The following is a 19,718-nucleotide window of genomic DNA, read 5'->3' on the forward strand; positions in this document are numbered from 1 at the left end:
TTTTTTTGTAAATTTTGATACCCTTTAGATCATAATTGCTCTTTATTACATAAATTACGGTTACATATTTTTAATTTTATAATTTCTGCATGCCATCTTACCAGTTTTAAATTGATGATCTATAATCCGGAAAAACCTTTAGTCCGGAATTGCCGAAGTCCCTACGAGTTCAGATTAAAGACTTTATTCTGTATTACGTAATTTAACTTGAGTAGTGACAATAAATATATAGAAATATGTCTCGTAGTTATTCTAAATTAGAGATATAATTTTTATTAAACCACTGATATCGATTGTTTTTAAACTACTAAAGTTTCAGTTTAAAATGATACATTAATGATTTGATATATTTATATTTATTTTAAATAACCAATTTAGTTTAATTTTACGTTCTTTCCTATAAGCTTTTATTCCCCTAATTGCCAATGCCAGAATATTTAAATTTGGTAGCACGCGTGAAGTAATGCAAATTCTATCTATCTTGAGGAGAAAATGTTTAAATACTGAGTTCTAGAAGGAAAGGTTAGAGGGTTGGGCAAGCGCCGTTACGCCTGTAGCGTGAACTTCTATTTCAGCATTTATTGCTGATTAACGTTACGCAACAGCGAATAATTTGCTACCACTAGATTTCGACGCGGTTTTAGGTAACAGGTATGCTTATTTGTGATAATTTTTGCTTTTAATTTCTTCAGGTATTTATTACCAAACTGCGAGGTTTTATATTCTCAAATAAAGGCTATAACTACTGTAAGTATGAGAGCCATTTCAAGCCATTACCCCAGGTCTATGAATTCACTATCTCCCAACACCTGTCATATAGAAATTATTGTCCCGTGCATGTTGACATCTAATGTGTATTTATATGAAATATATTTTATTTTGGCATTTCTAAATCTAAAAGTTCATTTTTGTAAAACTTAAGGAATCTGACTTTTTTTACGGTCCCTTAGTCCCTGTAGTTATAGGTGGTAAAAGTCATTCTAAAAATAAAAAGCAAAATATTTCGCGCCTGTACGACAAAGTTTCACTGATATATTTAATTTCAAAATTTGGAGTTTTGCCGTTGTTTTAGGATTGCGTCGAGGAATCTATTAAAACAAAATAGAAAAATTCGAGGTCAATTTTCCACCTTGAATACCATTAAGTGGTATTCTTTTGTGGTTTACTAGTTGTAGCGTTTTAATATTTGTAATTTTATTACGTATAGTACATTAAAATAACTTTGACATAAATAATTTATAATTTTTCAAGCGCTAAAAATATGTTATTAATATTTTCATACAGGCTTGTTTCATAAAATAATAATTTAATAGTAATGGGAAAAAATTCAGTAAACTACAAAAAAATAGTTTTCGTTTTTACTTCCTTGTACGAAGTAAAGGAAGTACTGTAATAGCAAAAAATTCCAGGTATCATATTTCAACGGAAATACATAGTTTGACCGTTCCCAAATCCATTTAGACTATTTTTAGGGTGATATCTGTATGTACGAACAGAATAAAGAAATATTTTACCTAAAAAAGATTGTAAAATGGATTCAAAATGAATACAGATGGGTTTTTTTCCCATGACGTCTGTACGTACATACGTATGCATCTATATCGCATAACCTAAAAATGATTACTCGGGGAATGTTAAATTTTTTATGTGGGACTGGTATAATATCTAGTTGTTCACCTCCCTATTTTTACTGCAATAGGCAGTACCAAACGTATATATATGGTTTCCTTTTTGAAAAAAAATAAGTATTATGAGGGAGGTGTCGTTCTGGATGGGGTCATAAAAGATATCCTTTATACTGCAACAATAATTTATTAACAGGTTTAAGTTACACATGGACATTACATTTAACTTTTTAAGAAAATTACAGAGCAAGAGTCTGATACAAAAAGTGTGGAAAAAGAGTGTCCAGCGTGGAAAAAGAAGTGTGTTAGAAAATTGGTTTCTCCAAGTTAAAGCAATTCTATGATGTTTTTTTTAAACCGGTCGATGTGTATACGGAAAGTAATGCCAAGCTGCTCTGCGATGGCGAGAATTCTGCAACTCTCTGGTGTTTTTATTGAAATTAGAACAGGTCAGTGTGCACATGACAGGCAGTGCAGCGCAAGTTTGCTTCTCAATGCAATACTGAGAATTCTGCAATTCTCTGAGCCTTTTTTTTTTTTTTTTTTATTCTGTTTTGCTTTAAGTTGAAACAAGTGGCTGTGTACACGGACTAAGTTTTTACTGCGAATGTTTATAGCATTTTTAATTTAATTAATTTGTCCCTGTTTTATGAAAAATTGACTGTTTGGTTACGAATACTTGTTTTACTGTTTCATTAAAGATGTTCTTTTAATTTCGTTAATTCGTTGCTGTTTTATGTAATTTTTACTCTGTCCTCATTTTGTTTTAATGGCTACTGTTTTTCACGTATCAGGCTGGTGAAAAAGTAGGCGATTTGAGGGGGGGGGGACGCAGAGTGGATAGCGCAGGAATACCGAGTTCTGTCAGTAGCTGGGCATGATAATCATTTGTCTTGTAAATTGATTAATTTTAAGTTTTTGCTCATTAATAAACTGATAAACTTTATTGTTATAACATCACATCGCGCATACTCTTCCATAAGATCAGAAGTAAAAAAACAGAGAATATCGGAGGCAATAACGTAAACTATGACGAAATCCAACCAGGACAACAAACATTTACTTTTGAAAAATTATACAAACAGAGGCAAGAAGAATCAAAATTGCGGATACGTTCTATTGGACTCACTTTCGAACTGAAACATTATCTTATCACGGATTTGGTGAATCACCGTTATTTGTTAAGTAATGTCATACAATTTTGGTTTGGTTTGGTTTATGTATTACAGTAAAGCTTCGAGGGCTATCTGCCTAATGGAAGGGAGGCCTTCGTAGAGGACTTTCTATGGGAAACTAGTTCCCATACACGCTACACATGGGGAAGACCACGAAAACGCCCATGCAGTCAACATAGTTTGATAGGAATCGAACCTAGGACTGAACTACCAGTGTAAAGCGACTTTACCGCTCGGCCGCTGATGAGCCATAACGTGATCCGGAGCAGATGGAAATAGACTGTTACAGTTTGTCTTTGAATTTTTAAAAGGTAGAAATTGTATCAATATTTGTTTGTGTTTTATATATTCCACTGTTAAAAATATTATCAACGTAAAATAAAAATTTAATCTTTATTGAACCTTTAAAGGCAGCTGGATCTGTGAATGAAACAGCAACTGAGACGACAGTAATCAGAAAGCTCAATGCAATGATTCCTACTCATTTGCGGAAAGTATTAATACATCTTCCATTATGGAGATGGTAAAATATATGTTAGATGAAAAACAACAAAATAAATAGCTAAGATCCGAGTTTCGAATGACACGATTACTCAGCGTATGAGAGATTTAGCAGCTAATATAAAGAATGAACTTATTTTTTTCGTCTGAAATCACGCACATTTTCATTACAAGTATATGAATTTACCGATGCAGCTGGACTCGCGATTGTCACCGGTTAGGTATCAGCAAAAGATTGCATTGTTAGAGGATCGTCTGGTATGCAAATATCTACCAACAGGCACTAATTGAAGTATTTAGTCTTCCATTAAGAAAATAAAATACTCATTGATATCTGAACTGATGGACCAAATACCACGAGTGGCATAATTAGCGGGGCTGTGCAACTTATTAAAAATATCACCTAAAAAACTTCTTGTAGGTTCTGCATAATCCATAGCAGGCACGTTTGCTGCAAAACTTTTTTACCCCCGTTATAAGATTGCTGTAATAAAGTTGTGAAAAATCATTAACTTCATGAAAATCTCGCCTGCTAAATAATTCTTTATACAAAATAGTAGGTAAGAACACGGAGAGTATGCAAACGTCTTTCTTTTACCTAGTAAGCCAGATGGTTACCTTGAGGAAAGTTACTGTTCTCTATTTTTGAGCTATGGAGGAATTGCGTGCTTCTTTAACAAAATTTCGAATATTAAAGTGGTTGCTTAAATATGCTTATTTAAGCTACATGTTTACATAGATCAATGAACTTAATCTAATCATCAGAGCAAACAAATAAATATATTTACGTCTCACAAAAAAAAATCCTTGCTTTCAAGGAAAAAAAATAGAATTTTGGATAATTTGTGTGTGCTTCAATGACTCTGATTGCTTCTCAGCGATAAAAGACTTTTTAGAAGAGGAAGGAGTTGAAATAGGGAAATATTTATTGAAGAAATTGTTCAGCACTTTAAAACATTTGAATCAAGCTATCAGATATTTTATCCCTCCTTTCCGCATGCCTTCGTGGAGTAACTGGAAGTATACTCGACGCATATTTCAGAGATTCGACTTTCAAATCCTGGCGAGAGTATTGCTCATATTTCACATCACCTGCTTCAAAAAACCTGATGACTGTACAAAGCTTTTAATCATTATTTTCCATGCAAACAAGAGATTAAATATCAAAATGAAGTGTTGAATAAAAACGCATTTATTATTAGCGCACGATCTTTGACCATACCAGCCCAAAATATGAAACTTTCATTGAAATGATATCTGATTCGTCGTTCCAAAAAAAATAATTAATGCCGTTAATGGAATTATGGTGCAGTTAAAAAAAAATATCCTGAATTATCGCAGAAAGCCGTATTGGCACTTTACCATTTAACTAACTACATGTACGTCCGAAACGAGGTTCTCAGCTCACGTGCCAGCAAACAATAAATGCCACAACACACTTGATTCCGAACCTGACATGAGAATTCAACCTTTATCCATAAAAGCATGGGTGAAATGCTAATATTATTATAATAAATATTAAGTACATCTGCGATAATAAAAAGGGGTATCATCAATAAAAAGCACTCATCTCACTAAAATTTAAATGTTCGGTTTAAATATATTATTTTAAGTTATTTTAGTAATTTCTGTGTTAATTTTGAAATTATTAATTAAAAATTACTTTTTGAAGCAAATGAATTTTATATGAAATAATTGCCATTTTGCTACAAAAAATATATTAATAGAATGTTGCATTGAAACCATTCTATTGAAGCAAATTCGGGTTTCCAAGATAAAAGTATACATTAGAAAGTGTTTCACTTATTAATAAGGTTAAAAAACTGATATAAAGAGTTAAAAAATTGCTACTTTACATATGCTTATAAAAGACACCTCTTTTCTTCTAGATGACAAGCAGTACCACATCACAGTTGTTTTAAGCGTAGTCGTCGTTTGTCTTCTTGTGGGATCTGCAGCCCTTTTCAGGTAAATTACATTATCATTATCAATACCCTTTTAAATTTTTGCTGCACTATTTCTGTTTCAGTAATTAATATTTCTTAACTTTGTTCTGCAGCCTTCTACTTTTCGTTTGGCAAAACAATTCAACAATTTAATTGATGAGTTATATTTCCAAGTAGATTATCTTAGTCATCAAAATTCCCATATATTTAATACATGACTGAAATTATAATAGTAATGATTTCACTTTTTATAAATAATATTTTTATATCATTATTCTTATTTTTCTCAAAGTGTTACAAATTTCAATCATTATTTACATTATTAAAGTAGGTTCAAATTAATATCTGTTCTTTTCTCCTTTTTCTTAATATTAAATCTTAAATTCAAGATTTTTCTAATATTTAATTTAATCTTGCAATGGTTTTAAGATGTTCTGTTTTAAAAAATATTTATTTAAAATTTAGCCTATTTATTTAAGCAATGATAATAGAAATATATTTACAATAAATGTACTGAGAAAATATAAAAAAATAATGTCAAAGCGGAATCAGAGAGAATAAAATCTGCCATAACACATACTAAGGTTTCTGCTAGACTGGATTATTTAGTTTATGGCATATGAGGGCTGTTTGCTTGAAGAGAGTGCTTTTGTGGAGGACTTTGTAAAGGCTTGATCATTACACAAAGGAAAATCATTAACTATTCACATTGCACATAAAAAATACGTGTGGTGACATTTGGAAATAAGTGATTTGCTCTGGAACTAGAAGTTTAAGGAATATATTTTATTTTATTGGTTCCCGAAACGTAATGGCAAATTTCGCTTTAGTTAATTTGAAATCTATATGTGATCTTTCAATGCCATTGTCCTTTTCATGTGATGGGAGACACAATGTTCCCATGTAAGACATGTTCTATGAATAATACCCGTTTCGAATATAATATCTAAGAATATGAAAATTTTAATATGTCTTGTATAAAAGGCAGTAATATATTTTTGAATTATGCCTACTGAGCGCATATGTTCATTATTAAACAGAACTGTTTCACAAAAGTGTAGCAGAAGGAGCATTTCCTGTTCTATTTTCCAATATTCTACAAAGCTGTTTACCCTTGGGACAAGGAATAGCGAGTTTCAGAATTAGTATTAACTTGTCACTAGATTACTCCTACAATTCCGAAGTATATTTGAATGGCTTCTTTATGAAAATATTCATGTCCAGAAGGAAACCTCTTGATATCCCTCAGTATTACGTTATATGAGAGAATTTTCCAACAAGAAGTAAAGCCATTCTACAAAATGCACCGACAGCGCATTGAAATTTGAAACAGAAATTTGCTTCTCTGCATCTAGAATGAAAAACATATGCTGTTTTTTATCTCACGGAACACCGATTTTTGTCGCGAGACCCCCGGTGTTCAGTCCCCAAGCGAATTTGGTATTCATTTTATCGACCCACTCAGAAAATGAGTCGATCTTGTCCATCCCGAGGATCGAACCCCGGACCTGTGGTGGTGCGGTGCAACGCGCTAGCCACTGCGCCACCACTTTATAAGAGACAACTAAAACAATTAGATTTTATTTTTACTAAATTATGCAAACGCAATATTGAAATTGCTTCCAGAATATTCTGTATATCATTAAAAAATCTTTAATCGAAAGTCTATGTTTAGGATAAATATCTATAGATATACATCTTTCTGCTAGTCTATTCGAACTTCCCCTATCGAGACACATATTTGAATATTTCATTGTATTATGATGAAGTTCTAGTGACAATATTTTCTAAAACTTAATTTTGCGAAGAATAAAGACTTACGTTCATTAATCTTGCTTTTCATTGTTTTACATTTAAAAGAGGCAGTTGAGATGAATGTTGTCTGCTTTTGATGTCAAGTATGTTTAACAGCCTTTTCATCTTATTTCACCTCTCTTGTCTTAGGCTTTATCTTGCCATAGCACAACACTTCCTAAGAAAAATATATTCTGTCAAGTAGAAATATATATCTGCTCTTTGAATCTAGATAAATGAGTACATAACACGTATTAGCTTTGCTTAGTTATGAAATAATAACACAAAAATCGTCTTTAATATAATTAAAAATATTAAAATCATCATTGTTCGAATCTAGAAAAAAATAAGTCAGTGCTTACGAGCCGCAAGTCAAATTAAATCAGTTAAGCGTTTATTGTCCATGTTATAAAATATTTATACAATCCCTTTTGTTATGATAACAAACATTAATATTAAACATATTTCAGATTTCCTACAGGTGACAAAATAAAACCAGATCTTGGTATATTTTAAATAAGAGATCCTATAGTTTAAGTATACTTATATCTTCTACTTTTATTTCAGAATTTAACTTATAATCTCATGTAAAATGCTATTTTTTTTACTTCTTTGAAATATTAATTCTTAATTTTGAATTCATTTAAAAAGCATTTGCTCTATTATTTCAAATTTAGTGACATTTATGTGTCGTTCTAAATCATTATACAATCTTTATTAGTAAATTGTTTCAATAGTATCCTTAACTGGAAATATTGATTGCCATTGCCTAATATTTGTATAAAAGATTTTAAAATGTTATGCACGATATACTGTGCATATGACGAATAATACTGCTAAAGCTATCGTTAAGGAAACGTCTGTAAAGTATAATAGATTCTTAGAATAAAAAATCAGTAACACTGATGGCAAATCACTCAGATAAAAAGGTTGAAAATAGTTAGAATTTTCAGATAAAAAGTATTTTAAATCCCGTAAAAGAGGGCTGTCGCACTCTGGGTAAATTCAGGAAAGACCAAATGAAGAAGAATACGGATGAAAAAAAGGGCTCTTGCAGGTGTATACTAGTTTTCGTATTCTAGAAAATACACCGAGCTGTAAAAACTGGAAATCAGGAGGTACAAATTGATTTCAAAACAATTTCTAGGAGTTATTTGTAATAGCGTATCGTCGTTATTGAATTTTGGTATTCCAGTAACAAACTATTTTAAAGTTCTTTCTTTTAAAGATTCTTTACAAATATTTGCGGCTTTTCATTCGTAATCAAATTCTTAAGAAAATCTAAATCGTTTTTAAATACGCTTCAGTCTGTCAAAACGAAATAAACTATGAAATTTTATCAATAAAAATATAATAGATTGAAAAACCTATCTCGTAATCTAGTTTATATGCTATTACCTGTTATAATATGCTATTATCCACTAGAATAACAGAAAATTATTATCTCCCAAGATATACTCGGCTGAAGCAGTAAGAAGCATATATGTATATATATATATATATATCTTGTAAAGGATGTAGTAAGGAAAGCCATTTTAGTATTTTGAGAATTGATCTGCTTCCATTCACACGGAAAAGAATAAAACTCCCATCAAAAGCTACGGTTGAAATATAAATGCAACAACTTGTAACCATCGTTCATGCATTTGTTTTACCCTGTCACGTCTAGCTACTAAACTGGGTTTGCTATCTTTCGCCAAGGGATCTGAAGACAAATGAAATGGCCAAAATACCACTTAAACTGAAAGAAAAAACAACGAATTTGTTCCGAGTCATTTATTTTTCATGTTCGTGGTGTCAAAAGCATACGTTTCCATCGTTTCTCTTACTATCAAAATAGAACGCCTTAGAATGAAGGTTATGTTTCGATTTTTGATCTTGACTTTAAATTTAAAATTTAGGATAATCTTATTTTCATGCGTTAATATGATGAACATTAAATTTAGGATAATCTTATTTTCATGCGTTAATATGATGAACATTAAATTAAGGATTTTAAAATTTGCAAAAATAAAACTTAGATTTTATTGTGGTGCTACATTGTAACACATGTCAAATTTTAACTAGTTCAAGTACAGTGTCATTAGGTGTTACTTTAAACTTCTCGGGCGTCACTGTCAGGACTAGTATGTCTTTTGACTTATTTAGGAAATATGATGTGTCCTGAATAGGAACAGGGAACTAACTAAAGCTATATTCAAGTATGTGTGGAATGAATGACGCAAGCAGGAAGAGTTTACTTTACCCTTTATTCTCTATAAGATTACAGGTGGCCTTAAAGGATTAAACATCTGGCCTTAAAGGCAAGCAGCAACTGATTGAAAAACTCGTACAGAATGCAGTGGCAAGGTGGCTCACTTTCCCTCTCTCTCTAATTCTTGTCAAAAAGTCACAACTTAAATACTTGGGCGTTAGCAAATACAATTTGCATAAACAAGTTAACACATTTAATTCTGGCCGGAAGTGGAAAATAAGAAGTGATAGTAAAGTTTTAAAATAAAATAAACGTTAGTTAAACTTAAGATCCTTACAAGTTTTCACCACGAAGTTAGCTAAACTGTATAAGCAAATGGACATAGATATTATTTTATATTTAATTTTATTCTACCTCATTACTAATGAGAGTTAAATTAGAAATATCGCAACTCAAATTTATATTCACCTAGACCTGATACCGAGCACAAATTTTCCCTTAAACTGCAAATACGATATCTAATGACTTCTAGCCACTCAAAATTTGAACCTATCAACCAAGTCTACCTTGAGATTTTACACTGAAGCGAGGCAGAGGTAATTCGCCAAGTAACAAGCTGGACGTCAGGCAGACGCCGTAATCCAAACTCTCACATTCGATTATGAGTTATTTCTCTAAATTTAAACTAAAAACTGCTTACCACTCAAATCTGCTTAAATTTTCTAGAACGAAACAATCCTAGATCAGTTTGGTTAGTGAATCTCAGATATAATGATAGAAATTTATCTGCATTATCTTCTTTTTAAATGCATTGTTACTATTTGACTGAGTGTTTTAAAGCTGAATATTTGCGAATGAATTAACATAAGTCATTTAATTTCAAATATATTTAAGATTACCTAATAACTTTAGGATATTTGATCGAACATTATTTTCAGTCTGTCATTCAGCCTGCAATCCGCAAAAATATTACTAGAAATGCGCACTTTCGAAGAGGCTCGAACTCGTGTTGGTCATTCAGCTCTTGTCAAAGTCAGTGAACATTAATTAATACCTAGAAGCAAGGGAAATTTAAGCCCTCTCTATATGGTATAAGCAGTTTAATTAGAAAAGCCTTCTTAAAATCTCAGCTGTTATTCCAGACAGTTTGGTCTTACTATAAAAGGGATCTCTTTAATGAAGCTGATGAATGATCTTTAATTCTATGATGCAATTTAATGATTTCAGTATAATTTAATTGTGGGACAGGAATGATGGTAACTTTTAAATGTGGCTACCATGAAAGATTCCACGGTATGGTTGCTTTTAACAACAAAAATGATGTTTGTTTACTTTTATATTAAACAATGTTTAATCAGAACTTTAAAATGTTAAAGAAGGTCATTTGTGTTCTTTTATACGTAAGGAAGGCACATTAGAAGGTCTCTTAAGATCGATTAACGGAAAAGCGTTCCTAGCTGTTGTGTACATACAATACCATTCAATTCTATTCTAATATTACTTTTCAAGCACATAAAATATTTTAGAAGAAGGTGGATATGGGCTTTAACTTCTTAGATATTGATCCTCGACCTGTATTTATGAATGTAAAGTTTCCAAGATAAGATTAATGAATTTTATCAAAACAGTTTCGGCGCTGTAGGTGAGAAGGATATGTAAGTATAAAATATAGCTTTTATGCGATACCCTTAAAATAAAATCGAAAAATAAAATGCCCAGGATGCTTTAACGAGTAAACCTCAGGATGTTATATACATGTGATGTACCAGCTTTTGTCCGTAATAAATATATTGGTGAAGAATCATAGATGTAGTCGAATGCTTTAAGTTGTCAGACGATAAATTAAAAAAATTAAAGAAAAGACCCGATATTCCTTTGCGAGTCCTTTTATAGCCTCTGGAGGAGATTCCAAGAAATGACGTCAACCTCGTCAGCCATTCCAGTTCACTTTAAATATCTCCAGAATATTCTATAACTGTACGTGTAGAAAAGGCGGGAAAAACAACTTGACTACGGGGCTGTGAATTTAATTCCACGTACTTTCAAATAAGAGACAATCGCCATTAAAAATGAAAACAACATACAGTTAGAATTTTAAGTGTATTGCTGACTATGGAATTTTATTATTACATACATATATGGATAAAATACATAAACATATTTGTAATTAGTGTTTTTATGTGGCAGCTATGTATTTAATAGTAGCTATACATGTAATGCTACTTTATCCAAGACGGGATTGTTAACTTCTGGGAAGAGCAATTTATATTTTCTGACAGTTGTTCCCTAAATTTGGTCGCAAAATTTTAATATGTAAAACCTCTTGAAAAATTAATTAAATTTCATCTTTAACATATTAGCACATTCTCCAAGCTAAATCATACAATTTCTTACTGAAACACACGGAGTGTTTTTACTGCTTATAAATTTGCTTCTCTGATAACCCATTCAGGAATTCGATTTTATGTTTACACAAACAATCAACCACATTATTTTGAGAAAATTTATAATTTGAAGTATGTTTAGCATCAATATTTAGGAAACTAAAATCTGTAATTCTCGAATCTCTTTTCGTGCACTATCATCGTTGTTGTTGCAGTAGGTCATGTGCCAGAAAATATTTATTTCTCATATGTGAGATATTCAATGGAAAATAACGACACCTAGTCTTCTAGAAATCCTTATTCATGTTGAGGAAAGCTGGTGTAGTTTGCTATAGACTGCTAAAATATAACTAATACTAATCAAGTAACTATTTCGGCCATTTTTCAGTAACACCAATGGACAGTTTGTAAAGAAATCTACGGTACTTGATCCATATAGACATTCGCATTAACTTAATCTAGCAGCACATAAAACGATTTGCTTATTTCAGCAGCAAAACTATTGAAAAATTAAAATGCTTCTAGTTATATTTCTTGGCATTCAAATTTGTTTCCAATTTGAATTTGCTTACCTGAAGCATTAAAATGAATATCAATTGCGATATTTAACAAAATACTTATTTATTAATAAATGTTAATACTCGTATACTGCAATTTTTATGCTGTTTCATATCCTTCTATAAATTGCGAGATTTAATTTTTGATAATATAACCGCCATTGTAAACACTATGCTGGTAGAGAACCTGCTTCTCAAACAATGAAAAAAGCATTTATATAATGTGTCTGGAAGATGAGATCTCGTATTTTACTAAAAATATGAAAAATATATTGCAAAATAATAGTGTATAGAAATGTATATATATATATATATATGTATGTATATAAATATATATAAATATATATAAATGTATATATATATACAAATATGTTTATGTATATATAATATATATATGTATATATATATATATATATATATATATATATAATGTATATATGTATATATATATATGATGTATCAGCTTTAGTCGTAGAATAAATATATATATGTATATATATATAATGTATATATATATATATATATATATATATATATGTGATGTATCAGCTTTAGTCGTAGAATAAATACATTGGTGAATAATCATAGATGTAGTCGTAGCTTAAATAATCAGACGATAAGTTTAAAAAACAAAGGATCCATTTATTATTTGCAGTTACAAAATCAGATATCCGGAGTAAATAAAAAGAATTACTGATAACGTTTTGTATGAAGTTTACTGCATCGTTGCATTTAAGAAAAAAAGCCCCGATATTCTTTTACGAGTCTTTTTATAGCCTCTGGAAAGGCGGAGCTTCCAAGAAATGAAATCAGTCTCGTCAGCCAATCCAGTTCGCTTTAAATATTTCGAGAACATTCTAAAACTGTACGTGTAGAAAAGGCGGGAAAAACAACTTGACTACGGGGCTGTGGATTTAACTCCACGTACTTTCAAATAAGAGAACGTCGCCATTAAAAATGAAAAGAACATACAGTTAGAATTTTAAGTATATTCTTGACTATGGAATTTTATTATTACAAATATATATATATATATAATGTATATATATATATAAATGTATATATGTATAATGTATAAAAAATATTTCTGTAAAATATGTTGCATAATAATTGTGTATAACTTTAATGATGAAAAGAACAGAAATAAATGTAAATAGTATGCTTCAAAATGTGTACGGTGTATAAAGACACTGAATGAAACTCCCAAACAGAAAACGGAACAAAAATCAATGAAAAGCAGACCTGAAAAGAAAAATACCGTTTTAACTTTTTTGCATTTAAAGCTAACACAAATAACTGAATTTTATTATAAAAATCATTTCTCAATACTATTTTTTTGCTACGTTGAAATCTCTGGTGTAACCGTTTTAAGATCGATCGAAGAACGAAAACCTCAAATGGAATATGGTTTTTGAGTTTACATATCGCAAAGCGGAATTTTCTATAATCAGTAACGTCAATTGATATAGGATTTCTTATGTCGTAATATGCGAGCGTGCCACGCCCTTTGCCTGGTACTAAAACCCCTCTTAGGCTGGAAGTATGTAAACAGTCCTCTCTGCTATACTAGTTTTATTGAAGAAAACTATCAAAACTTCTTTATATTTAGATACTTTTTTTTCATCTTGAGTAGAAATTTAGAAAAAAAAATGGAGGCAGGTTTATAAATTATCTACAGATAACTGAATAGTATTATCTGCCCACTTCATATATAACATAATTAAATTTTTAACTTTTTGTACCGCATCTTTATTTTACTTTTTAATCCATCTTTATTTCTCATGCATGGCAAAGAAAAAATACAACGAATAGTTTATCACTTGGTTTTCCACTAATTTAAAGCTCGACTTATAATATACTTACAATATACTAACGAACTCTTTAATATCGTGTTCAATAAATGCTAAATATATTCTATGTATCCAGGTTACGACCTACTTGCGAATTATAGAGTCTGCGTTTGATGACGAGTTGTATGGAAAAATAATTCCGGTAATAAGTACTTTCTCAAAGAAATTTATAAGCGATCTGTTGTTACCCAGAAAAGCATAAAGCTCTTTTTCGAAAGGTATAAAAATACACTATATGAAAACAAATACAAAAGTTTAATTTTGGAAAGTAACGCTACAGTATTTACACTGGTTTTATCCCACTCTATTATTTAATAATATCAACCGGAGATACAAAAGCACGCTTCATTGAAATCCAGAAAAGCGATGAAATTTTGAAGGAGATGTGGGAAATGGCTAGCCTGCATCAAAATTCTTACGGAATAAATTAAGATATTTTGGCCCATTCGGAATACCTATGTGAAAATAATATAGAGGATGTAGTATTTCCAGCTTGTAAGGGGCAGAAGGTTTATAGAATGACCAGTGAGATTTCTTTGGCTGGTCACTTAGGAGAACGAAAGACTAAACTAGGAATGAAATATTCAACTTCTTTTGGCCTATTATTGGGCAAGATGGTTCTAGAGATTTGCATTACGCTTTTGCTAATATTATCACACTATTCATGATAGCCGATAAAAATGTTTTCATATGAAAAGAAGTTTAATCAGTAACTTACCTCACAGAACTAAACTGACACTGTGGCTTTAGCATAGCAACGACGTAACGTGACTGTGTGGCATCGTAAAGGTGCATACCATAGAAATGTTGATACATTATCCAGATTAGTTATCGGGGATACAACATAATTTCCCCCTTCAAGCATTTTTGTTTGTAATAATAGTAGTTTTCTTATTGAAGAAGAGGAAAAGTATCCTGTTCGTGTCACTGTAATTTTGTTGTTTTCTTAATATTCGTGTTAATATTTTTTTTCCATTTTTGATGTTTCGTCGTTATATGCTAAATAACGGGTACCACTGTTTGAATTCTCTCATGGGGAAGAAATTGCGTTTCTTTAAATATTGGCTAGGTTTTTTTTTTTCCGTTGTGTTCTTTGTTATATGTAGCATGTTTTGGATCAGCAGCACTGTACTGAAAATGACGAAAATAAATGAAAATTATTTCAAAAAATTTCAATTCAAGGTTTTTCTGTGCTTCCACGCCGCTCAGTGACGCTCAGAACAAGGAAGGAAGGCGAACCTCCCGTGATTTTCCAGGATGGACGTGTACATTTCGAATGAATTTTAAATACACATAACTTTTGAGGACACTAAAAAAGTAAATAAAAATGACGAGTGACTAATAAAAGAAAAAGAGATTTATTTCGCCAAAGTGGCAACATCAGAATAATATTCGACACCTTTGATAAAAAAAAACGTTGCGGTAGAATGTTTCAGATGGAATAGCTTATATTTTTGTTCTCTTAAATGTCTAAATAAAATTCTTAATATTGTCAAAATATATTAATTTGAAAATTTTAGTTTTGTATTTCAAGAACCGTTATTAACTAAAATTTAACAAAGTGGGAGAAAACACATTTCAACATGAATTACATTACGAAAGAAACGTTTTCTAAGTCGTATGTTTATTATTTTGAAAACACTTTCAGAAGTTATAAACATTTAATTAAAATATTAAATCGAAGTAATTGTAATGTTCATAAAATAACGGATCTGCTATTACAAATTTTTATCATAATGTATTTGGATTCAAATGATAGTATTATCATTGTAAGCTCAGAAATTAGTTGCTAGCAATATCACAAATTTGTGTCACAAATGTTATATATGTATAATACTACAGAAAAGTTGACGAGTTTTTAACAAGCAGTTATTATGTATCACATACTGCCAAGCGAAGCTCATGTGAAGTACGAGTAGTTAAAATGGCGTTATTATTTAATTAATAGCAATAAAAAATTAATGCTAACTATAGGCAACTCAATAAGAAATTTGCATTTTATTCTGTATGACTTAATTGCAGTTTTTATTCTGAGATTGAAAACATTCTTTCCTGCCGTAAAGAATGCTTGAATGGAGTAACCATTGATACAACTTGTAGTGTTTCGGGGAAGGCATCGCTCGTTTTTCGTATTTCCTATTTCGAATATCAAATAGACTCTAAAATGGGATCTCAAAAAGTGTATATTTTGTTTTCCTCAGCTTTATTTACGGCTAATATTATATTCATGCTTCCAGACATTAAAAAGCTTTCGTAATTTTCAAGGAAAAGGAATTCTAAGAACTTACGTTTTGAAACTGAAAATATATAAGCATAGTATGAATATATGTCCTCTGGTTTGCTTCATTAAGTAAAGGAATGTTTTAATAAGCACTTAAGATAAAGAACTATATAACAACTATTCAACAATGAAAATGGTAATAGGATAACAAACAAATAAGTTTTCTACAGTTATTCTTTTGTATTATATATAATGAAATTTGATATAGCAACGTTTATAGAACATTCCAGAAATTTTCGTTCAATTTATACATTTTTAGAGTATCTGTACTGTTTCAAATCAACATAGTGGACACGGTGTTGCAACTTGGCTTGGTCACTATTTATTTTGTCTTTGGCAGGGTGCCAATGGAACTCGCGTAATCCGTGTTTACTCAGCATCTAGTGGCTGTTTCACCTTCACAATCAGGGTGATATCCGTCCGACCTAAACTGAATTACGTAGCTAATTATTGGGTAAAACAAACAGTATAGAGGTTGTTAGAAGATTTTTATTTGTATGAACTGCAAACTATGTGTTATAGTGTGACGTATATTTCATATTGAATTACAGATTGGACATTTGTCGCATTGCGAAAGTAGTTTACAATGGACATCTTTAATGTGAACAAAATTCCAGTAAAACATTTAACCCCTTCGCGCCGACTGTCACGTATACGTGCCAGCAACGAACACACTTATCTACCGGCCGACACGCAGGCGTGACAGAGCATTGTTGCGTTTTCTACCGAATGTCACGTAGTTGTGCCAGTACCTTGGAACGTTTTTCAAACTATAATTTCTGCCACAAGATGGCACTGTATGCCCATATGGTTTCAAATACATGTACATTAGACATTCTACTCGAAATGAGAGAAGCATGACTCACATACACGTGTTTTTGATTATATAAACAAACGGGGAACTAAATGTTTCCGAATGGCGTGATTTATGACGTCTCTTTAAATCGCACTTTATTCGCACGTGGTAGTGGTAGTTGTTTATTGTAAGTAGAAGTTTTACATGCGCTAAAGCGTTGAGTATTTCGGTTTACAGTTCAGTTTTTAGAAAATAATTAGATCTCGTTAGACGTGAATTCTTTCTGTTTTTACCGTTTCAATGTCGAAGCGTCGAAAATGTTTAACAGAGCATGAAATAGCAGAAATGATGCAAAATATTTCAGATATTGATTCTGAAATTCTGATATTCTGATATTAATTCTGAAAGATTAACTGAAAGACATTTTCCAAAACTTTGTTCAGAAGAGATTGATAAGAAAATGAGACGACGGTGCTTCGTTTGTTCACATTCCCAGAAAAATCCTCCAAAACGGCAAATGAGTTATTACGAGTTCAAGGAATGTAGCGTAGGACTGTGTGTAGATCCCTGTTTTAAAATTTTTCATACGAAAAGAGAATTTTAAGTAATATATTTAGTTTTCAGATGTATAATGTTAAAAGTTATAAAATGGTGAGTAATTAAAATAAAATGTGTAAAATATGCATTTAAACAAGAAATAAGGTAATTAAAGTATATATATATATATAAATATCTATAAAGTATAAGCCGTTTAAATACTCTATAGAGCATTATTAAACAATGCGTTGATACTTCGGGAATTTCATGGATTTAGGCTTAGTAGCAAAAAAGCCCCCGGCCGTGGAGAGACGCTCGCGGAAGACACTGCCGGCCTCCGCGATAAGCGCGCGGTTTCGCTACCCGGCTCGAAGGGGTTAAGATAATGTGTGAAAAAGTTCCTTTGAAATTTTAATCCAGTTTCTTTAACAAGTTTTAGCAGTTATAAAAATTATTGTTAATTAATATTTCTAAATCTTCAAAGCTAATGAATGTAGCATTCTTTGAATTTTAATGCATCGCTAAAAATACTTGTTGTCGCATTAAGAAATAAAAGGCCCTCTCGAGCATTTAATTTTCAATTACTTAGCTTGATTGGATCCCGATAATAATACCACACTATCATTATTATTTTTTACATTCTCCATAAATAGGTCTTGTAAAATTTAAAAAAAAGAATTGCTTTTAATTAAAATTCCTGCCTCAAGGATGTATAATTTTTTTCTTCTATACGCTTGAATACTTCTGTCGCGTACTATTGTTTTCATTCCGCTCAAACGACGATAGACTTCTTCCCTCCCCCGAAATCCTGTCCAAAGTAAAAAAAAAAAAAAATGAACAAAATCTGAAATGTTTCAGATTTTAAATTACGTCCAAAGGGGCGTTTTTTACAAAATAGTTTTAAAACGAGCATATCTTTAGAATTTCCGATACAGAGACTCACGCGCTGGAGATAAAAATGTTTTTTCTGCACAACGTTGCCATTGCTCGCTTTGAAATCCTTGAGTTTGTTAATCAAAAATTCGTCAAAGTTTTAAAAAATAGGAAATCGATCATAAAACAAATTTCAAATTTCAAATTTGGTCTTCCACATGCTCATATTCGTTGGAGGATTACGTTATTCAAAATTCGATGACTCTATGTACCGTTGTTTTATCACAATACGAGAAATATACATACATTTATGCAGATTTTTCATTATTTAATTTCTTCAAATATAATGCAGGACTCTAACATTTTGTGGCAACAGTTTGAAAAGTGAACCGACATTTATGAGTCCGACGCAAAATGCCAAAACGAAACTAATAGTCCTTCGGGATTAAAATCCCTTTGGACTAAAAAAGAAAGCTGTCGCCAGTTCATGCGGCATAATGCCCATCATTTTGGTCTTCCAAACTGTAGAACATGTAGCAAATAATTTTTAGTCAATTATGTAAAATTATTCTACAACAAAAATTCATATTAAAATTTGTAACACAAGTATTAAAACTATTTCAAATAATGTAATGTACTTCCATTGCTAAATTCTTCTGACGGCATGCTGTTTGTTCCCTGTCAAAGCAGCAACATTTAGGTATAAACATAATGATAAAAACATCTAAGTATTTCTTCTTTTTAAATGTTTTTAAACACTGATACACTCTTTAATATCATTTTGATATTTTTCAGTTTTACAGTGCTTACGTTTTAAGTCGGAAACAGGAACAAGTATTTAAACCTTTACAGTAAATAATTTAGGAATTGAATCTATCAAAACTGTTGGTTTATCGTAACAATGCCTCTAAGCACGCTATGTCATTCTGAATTTACATATACCGTAGTTTTGACCTTTCATCATTGATGTCAGATTTTAAGAATTTTTTACAAAGAGGATGTTTTATGCACTAGAAAACTCCCAGTGAAAAGCATTAATATCGGCCAAAGAACAAGCAAATTAAAACGTTGAGTGAAAAATGCTTTAACTCAATTCCTGAAAACGTAGGCTCAACCTATTGTTATAATTTAAAGACAGGGATTTATTTTAAAAATGCATTTATAAAAACTATTTCTTTCTAAAATGCTCATATATAATTTTTTTG

The 19,718-nt window shown here is 31.1% G+C and overlaps 1 protein-coding gene across 1 annotated transcript in view; it reads left to right on the forward strand.

Moving 5' to 3' along the window:
- Nucleotides 1–19,718, forward strand: part of LOC118186995 (atrial natriuretic peptide receptor 1-like) — a 1,070,353-nt gene that overhangs the window by 656,641 nt on the left and 393,994 nt on the right. The window contains exon 7 of the mRNA XM_085816725.1: nt 5,191–5,269. Within this exon, the coding sequence (XP_085672851.1) occupies nt 5,191–5,269 (79 nt within the window). The remainder of the gene's footprint in view (nt 1–5,190; nt 5,270–19,718) is intronic.

Source organism: Stegodyphus dumicola, chromosome 5 (assembly GCF_044657685.1).
Source record: "Stegodyphus dumicola isolate Sdum_Otavi_A_Nest chromosome 5, ASM4465768v1".
NCBI classification, from domain to species: Eukaryota; Metazoa; Arthropoda; class Arachnida; order Araneae; family Eresidae; genus Stegodyphus; species Stegodyphus dumicola.